At 39.6% G+C, this 7,899-nt stretch overlaps 1 protein-coding gene across 1 annotated transcript in view; it reads left to right on the top strand.

Annotated features, from left to right (window-relative positions):
* The window catches only part of LOC137999188 (allatostatin-A receptor-like), a 21,002-nt gene extending 15,055 nt beyond the window's left edge, over nt 1-5,947 (top strand). Inside the window, exon 2 of the mRNA XM_068845038.1 lies at nt 2,312-5,947. Within this exon, the coding sequence (XP_068701139.1) occupies nt 2,330-3,319 (990 nt within the window). The 5' untranslated portion in view covers nt 2,312-2,329 and the 3' untranslated portion in view covers nt 3,320-5,947. The remainder of the gene's footprint in view (nt 1-2,311) is intronic.
* The last annotated feature ends 1,952 nt before the right edge of the window (nt 5,948-7,899 follow it).

The following is a 7,899-nucleotide window of genomic DNA, read 5'->3' as shown; positions in this document are numbered from 1 at the left end:
ATGCGCAGCAGGGTTGCGCAATGCAAAACCAGGGAATCAACTTAAGTGAAATTTACTGTGCAATTCACCAGTTAGGCAATGAATTTTTCTTCAATCGCATGAGTTTTAAAAGAAAAAAAGCAAGTTATCAGCAAGATGACGAGATAGGAAAAATGTCAAAAGCTGGAAAAGCCAGCGAATACGAATCACGCTAAAATTAGAAATCAAAGACGTATTAGCTCGTGATTTGACAGGTCGTTCGGAGACATTGTCAGTTCAAGGTCCAAAAGGAGTTTTATTAATGTACTTTATTCCACTTTATCTCTGAGAACGAGAACATTTACATTTTGATGTATTTCATTGAAACACGCTAGCTTGGCTTGGAACAAGAATCGGCAAAATACAGCAACTATAAGAAACTCAGAATTAACTTACCTGTACCTGCTTCAAACAAACTTCTAAAAACACAAGCTAGTGATTTATCCTTAAATTGACGAAAACTCATTGCGATTACGTGTTTATAACACAAGGGCAAAATTTTCGTCTCATTGTCGATAACACATCGAAAAACAGTTGAGCAAACGGAGTAAAAAAACACATTCGCTGGCATTTTAGAGCAAAACAAAACAAATGTCCAAAAAGAGAGCAGATAACTGTTATTGAATAAACCCCTGTTAAAAAAAAACAGAAAAAAGAAAAAAAAAAAAAAAAAACGACGCGTTAAATAAAGTACCTTTGCCGCGTGGAAAAGCGATTTGTGATAATTCTTTAATTGCCGTATCTTTAAAATTAATTTTGCGTAACGAATGGTACTGCGCGGCACAAAGCTTTTAGAGTGAAGTATGTTTTGGATTCATTTAAAGTAGTGTGAAGTTATACTTATAAATATTAGTGTGTAATAAAACGCTGCGAGTGGGAATAGAACCCGCGTCCCCCTGGTTACTAGTCGGGAGTACTAACCACTGCATCATCACGACAACCCTGCTGGCAACAGGGCCATTAGTGAAGTTATTAGTTAGATCGGATGATCCGATGTACGTCCTGTTCCTGATTTTTAAACACCGGGGAGCCCCGTGGCTAACCAGTAACTTCACTGATGACACTCTTGCCAGCAGGGGTGTTGTGATGGTGCAGTGGTTAGCACACCCGACTAGTAACCAGGGGGACGCGGGTTCGATTCCCACTCACGGTATAACATGTTTTTCATTCAAAATGGATCAGTTAGTAGTTTTCTGTCGCTATTTGTACACTCACCACCTAACATTTGAATAGCAAAGCGTTGTGTATCCTTCGGATCCTACTAGCTTGCGACTACATCGTTGGATTTCCATTAAAAATATATATATTTGTATATAACTAACTGCAGACAGTGCTGTTTCGACCTTCAAGGCCTCATCAATGTAGTGCTGACGTCTAGGATAGTGGTTAAGCTTAAAAATCCACCCCAAATATCCCACACATGTGATACATCTAAGCCATGCCAGAGTGCTGAAACTAGCGAGCTAGTGAGCATGCGCAATTGCTAGCGGCAATGACTCATCCTGGTAGAGTGCTCAATTTGGACATGAAAGCAAAAGCTTATAAGCTTTGTAATGCCAAAGAGCTATATATCTCAAGGTTGAACTAATCAATAAGATATCACTTTTTCTGTGGCGCTGAGTCTCACGCTTAAGCAATCACCAGACAGACTTTGACTTATTGATTAGTTCAACTTTCAGTTATACTACGCTCTGCTAAACGTATCAAGCACTCTTCCGCAAGGATAGACTATACTCAAGATTTTTATATATATTACATAAATTATTTAAAAGGGATAATTTTTTACACCAATATAATGCAATAAAAAATACAGGTCACTGTGCTCGTTTAGGAGTAAAACACCACCGCACCTATCTATCTCGATTATCGTAGATCGAAACAACAAAATTGGCCGTGTTCTCGGAAAGCGCGCTTATTCGCAAAGAGTTTTGGGTCATTCACAACTTCTATCACATGTTTTGAGAACTGTTTTAGTGTGTATGATCGACTTACGCCATATTTACAAGGTTGCAAATTGGACCAATTTATAAATATTTACTCACCATTTACGCAGTACAGGATGCGCAGTGCAATACTAAGGAATCAATTTAAAGTGCTTCATTTCCCTAAAGAAATCAGGCAGTGCCTGACGAAGTATGAGAAAGAAGAAATACCTCACCTGATTTCTCACTCTGGGAAAACATTCTTGGCCCCTTTAGGAAACATCAGAACAGGAATAGGATCCAAGACACTATGCTATTAAAGAGATAACTAGCAAAAACTGATCAATTTAATAACAAATAACATTTTACAGGTATAAATCAAACTGATCATGTCCGAATCAAGTAACACTGGAGTTGCCATAGTAACAGTATTATACGCTATGACGATGCTTATGTCGCTCCTGGGAAACTCTTTCCTCATCTACATCGTCTGGAAGGAACCCGGGACGCACTCACTGACGAGCTTCATGTTTGTGAATATGGCGGTTGCTGATCTACTGGTCACGGTGTTAATGATGCCTGTCAACGTCAATGAAATGAAAAATGAGTTCAACTGGGCGATACATGGCACATTTGGTGATATCACATGCAGGGCAATTCAATATATTGCCAAAGTAACAATACTGGCCTCAATTTTAAGCCTGACCGTCATGGCCATTGATCGGTTCTACCTGGTGAACTTCCCCTTGGAAAGTCGTACTGCCTGGTTTAGAAAATCCAAATACATCTCTCCCTTAATATGGATTCTCTCAATGGGCTTGATGTTCATCATGCCAGTCATCTATTATTTTCATGCTGAAAAATCTGAGTGCGTGGTGACGCATTTGGGAGATGCAAGTGTCACTTTTCGGGGCGTTTTCCTTTATCTTTTCCTGATTACTTTTTTTCTCCCTCTGGTTGCAATATCAATCCTTTATGGCATAACTTCTTATAAAATATGGTTTAGAAGACCTCCTACTGAAATACTAACTGCAGTTCAACAAAAACGAGACACAATTAACAAGAAAAATGTAGTTCGCATGCTTGTTATAATCGTTGTTGTGTTCTGTCTTTGCTGGCTCCCCGCGCAGTTGCTGAATATTTTCTATGCAGTAACCGTACTCAGTGTTCCAGTGCCTGTACCAAACATTGTTCTGTATCTCGTCATCTGGTTGGGCAACGCAAACAGCGCTATCAATCCGTGGTTGTATATTTGCTTAAGCTCCAAAATGAAAAGGGCGTTTTTGCAGATGTTAGGCATAACGACCCGTCCACGAAAAAAGAAAAGGGCGACGAAAACCACAAAATTAAGCAAGGATCCCAGTATTCCTTTAAACTGAACAAACGTAATTGGAACTGTCCAGCAACATTTTTGTCCAGAAATGCAGGAGATAAGGTGCAAGTGTTCTTTTAAGGGCGGTGGCTCTTAACTACCAAAATATTGCTATGGACCTCTTCAAATAATCATTCCTCGAAACCATTTAATTCTGCAATTACCATTTTCTGTCAAGCGTGTTGTATTTAACATTTCTTTGTCTGGTTTCAACTCACAACCATATTTAGTAATCACGTGAATAAAAGGGAAAATGCCTAAAAACCCAGCAAGTTAACTATATTATTCCAAAAAATTTAACGCAACTACATCTGTAGCATGGGTTTGAAAATAAAGTAATTTCCCAAAAACATTATGACGCCATGAGGCCCTTGTTTGATACACTTTTGAAAATATTGGTTCCATTTGTTGTTCAAATAGAAATTCCATGCTACAGTCTACGAAAAATGATGGGACGGTTCTTATTCGGTGAAAAAAACGGCTTCTTCCTTTCATTTCTGGACAGTTTTTACATGTTTTTCACTGAAAAGCACCGCAGAGGACTGGGACTAGTTTCGCACGCGCGTTCTGATTGAAGTGATGTCATATTTCCATTGAAAAAGTTACTTCATAGAACTATCCATGCAACCTTTTTGTAGGGCTCTTTGACCAAAAGCTTCCTTGGCAACCATTGTCTTTCTGTTGTTAAGGGCCACCCGCCTTCAGTCTAAGTATTTTCTACCCGTTTTAGCAATAAGATAAGTGTAAGGTTTAAGGTTATTTTCTTGTGAGGCTAAATGCAGCTATTTATATTTACGTTAGGACTTGGGTTTTAGCTAGGGAAGACTTTGTCACGTTAATTGTCCGTATTCCTACCCTGCGAGCAGAGTCTCTTTCCATGTTCTTAGATAAGTCGGGAAGGGGAAAGTAGACTCTGCTCGCCGCCTCCACATTCTTTGACTTGCCGCTCATCCAAAGAATTGGATGAGTCAGTCCAGCTTCGACTTGTCAAACCTGTTTTTTTTTTTTAATTTTTGCGCATGATCAATCGACACGCGTCATCAATATTTTGAAATTTTCAACAGCGTGGCAATTTTAGCTGTTAGAATTCCCATGAGTTTTTCCTAGTCTGACATAAACCCATGAATGTTTCAGGAAAAAAAATGAAATTGCATTTTAAGAGTATGGCCTATCATGAGTATGAAATGAAATGATTCCTTGATTGTCGTGTGTTTGCCAGAGTTGTTGGAAAATATCCCGACTGTTTGTTTTCGTTTTGTGATTTTGTGGCTACTGGTCACGCGTGACTGACACCGAATACAGTAAAATTTTTAACGCATGCTCAATACAAAATGTGCAGGCGGCGAGCAGAGTCTACTTTCCTCTTCCCGACTTATCTAGGAAGATCGAAAGAGACTCTGCTCGCAGGGTACCGTATTCCCGGACTAGAGTGATGTTGAAGTTAGGGAGAAGAGCAAGGGGATACTTTGTGACGTTTATCAAAATAGCCGTGGACCTAATTAACTGCACTTCTGGACACGTCTGCGTTAATTTACATGTAAAAACGTCTAAGTAATTACAAAAAAATAAAGCTACAATATTTATTTGTCTTATTATTATAGGATTCTTGCAGCCCCATGAGGATGCGTGAAAATTCCTACAAGCGCATGGATTCCTGCAAATGCCTACAAGCGCAATAATTGTTCACTACCAGGATATTGGTTTACAAACCTATTAGACACAAAGGAAAGACTATCCCGAATTTCAGCAATCTCTTCTGCTCCCTAAGTTACTCGTGGAGATAGGCGACAGAGAGCAGCAGGTGTCAATGCTGCCCCATGACGTCACTATTAAACAACCGTGTGGTGGCTCTGATTGGTTACCGTGCTAACTTATTCATGTGACTGGCGAGCCATTGAATTTAATTGCCAGAGTTCGTGCGTTTAAGATGGCGGAGTCTATGTCGTCTGCTTACTTGAATTCTTGTAAGTCCTCGGTATTTTATTGGTTTTTCCCTATATCGTATAGCGATCCGTGGTCTCCGAAATCAATTTCATGCAAGTCTGACACTTGATCTTTTGGAATTTTCAATATTAGCGAGGCCACGACCACGCGTGTTTTAATAAAAAAAATAAATAAATAAATAAATAAATTATGACATTTGATTCGTGACGTCACTGGACAGCATTAACGCCTGCTGCATTCAGAAGCCTATCTCCCCCTTGTGACTTAGCGAGCGGAGAAGGCGGCTGAAACCCAGGTTAGGATAGGATAGGATCATGATAAGACAGGTTAATAAACTTTATTTATAAACGGTAATTTCATCATATTTACACAAGAAACCTTTTCTTCTTAAAAGCAGTGTGACAGTCGAATGTAAGTTTAATATAAAATTGAATTGCAGTACGCACTAAATGACTTGTTGTCAGTGCAAACTTAAATGTTTTGATTTTTGTCTTCAGAACATTCACGAAAAGTAATTTATACTTTTTAGTGACCTGGCAGTGTGTTTCAAATAGACGCCCCTGTGAAAGCAAATTGGTTTCTAAACAAAGAGGTGCAAGCAACTGGGTTTAAATCAGAATTTCTTAGTTGAAACATTTTAGGTGCCATCTGCTCGGCTAACATATCCACCATGAGCCTAATTCACACGGCAGCCATATTGGCCATAGACAATAATCGCTTCCACCTGCTAACTGCCTTCAAGTGCCTTCACAAGATCCTACACATCACCTGGCAGGACAAAATTCCAGACATTCAAGTACTTGTAGTCCATGGGCAAGGAAAAGGAAGAGAAAACGGAAGAAAGGAAGAGTACGCTTTTGATGAATTTTTGCACAGTTGCCCCAGGCGCAAATGCCGAAATTTAGATAGGAAGTAATTAGAGTGTGCTAGACATTGAGCAGTAAACATCTTGGTCCATAATGTCTCAGTTTTGCAACAACTCCAATTAATTTGTTAACTTTATGACAAATGTGGTCAATATGTTATTTCCATGTCAAGTCAGGACAAGGTATGATATTTCCATGACAAGGTATTTAACATAGTTTTTCATTTCAAGATTAGTTAAAGTATTGGTTGCAGAGATAAAATTTAACTGAGTAACAAAAGCCATTATCTTCTGGCGAAGCCGGAAAGTAACAAAGTTTGACATTTTAATATTGAGAGTCAACTTATTGGCTTTAAGGCATTCTCGGACCTTTGCAAGTTCCAAGTTAATAGTTATTTCAAGAACACGTAGGTTTTCATCAGCATACATTAGGGTTGTATCATCGGCAAACAGATAAAAGGAGAATTTGCTATTGATATAGAGAAGGAATAAGAGGGGCCAAGGACAAAGCCTTGAGGAACTCCACGTCGGACGACTTTTTTATCAGGATAAGTCAATATTGATCTCAAGGTCCAAGGTATCAGAATAGTGCTCACAGCATTAGGGATTTCGGATGCCAATTTATCTCCAATGTTTGCAAAATGATTTTTCAAAATGTTACCAATCCTCTTTGGGTCACTACACAAAACCGAATTTTCACTGGGCAGTACAGTAACTTTGAGAGTTTTGTACCTTGGAGACACAAGATTTCTTGGGTCAAAAGCACTGATTGACCGCGTACACCGAATTTGCACTCCTAAAAAAATTAAAACCGAGCTCAAGCTAATAAGGAGGTTTTGGGGTGCAGGGATGGCGCAGTGGTGAGAGCACTTGCCTCCCACCAATGTGGCCCGGGTTCGATTCCCAGACTCGGCGTCATATGTGGGTTGAGTGTGTTGGTTCTGTACTCTGCACCGAGAGGTTTTCTCCGGGTACTCCGGTTTCCCCTCTCCTCAAACACCAAAATTTGATTTGATTTGCGTTAACTTGTTAATTTCAATTTACAGTGTCCCCGATTGGTGCTCTACGGCGCTAGAAGATTAGAGACTTAAATGAAGTTTCTTTCCTTATCGTGGAACGCTTTTCCTAAACGTGTTGCGAACTTATTAATTGATCGCTTTACTACGAATGCACAGAACAGGGCTTCAGATCATATTACCAACGACACCTCCCACAACAACCACTATTCAACTATCTGGCTTACCGTCGCATTCGTCGGCGACCTAACAACGCAGCTTGTTAAGAAGCTTAAACGTAAGCTTCGTAGATGTCTCGTCGACCCAAATGTAGACATCCGAATAAAAGAGAAGACCACAAAATTATGTTTCTTCACAAGCAAGTAGCAACTTACAACTGTTATGCCATACATGTAAGGCTGGGCATGTGGCTGCTCATTTTGCAGCTTGGAGGACTCTCACCAGTGACAAAATCATGTTATCTGATGTTTTGGGAGCAGATATTGAGTGTGCTGCCACCCCTGTTTAACAACAATTGCCTAGTCAAATCTTCTCGGAACATGAATATCCCATTGTTCGTCAAGAAGTGCATAAGTTACTTGAGAAATGTGTCGTCACAAAGGTGTCACCTATATCTGGGCAAATTTTGTCAAATTCCTTCGTCCTAAGAAGGATAGGACCCAGCGACTTATACTAAATCTCAAGAGGTTTAATGAGTCAGTGAGTCATTATCATTTTAAAATGGATGCGCTTTCTACCATAACCAAACTAGTTACCCAAAAT

The sequence above is a fragment of the Montipora foliosa genome, chromosome 4 (assembly GCF_036669935.1).
Source record: "Montipora foliosa isolate CH-2021 chromosome 4, ASM3666993v2, whole genome shotgun sequence".
Classification (NCBI taxonomy): Eukaryota; Metazoa; Cnidaria; class Anthozoa; order Scleractinia; family Acroporidae; genus Montipora; species Montipora foliosa.
This window is presented reverse-complemented; position numbering and strand designations above follow the sequence as displayed.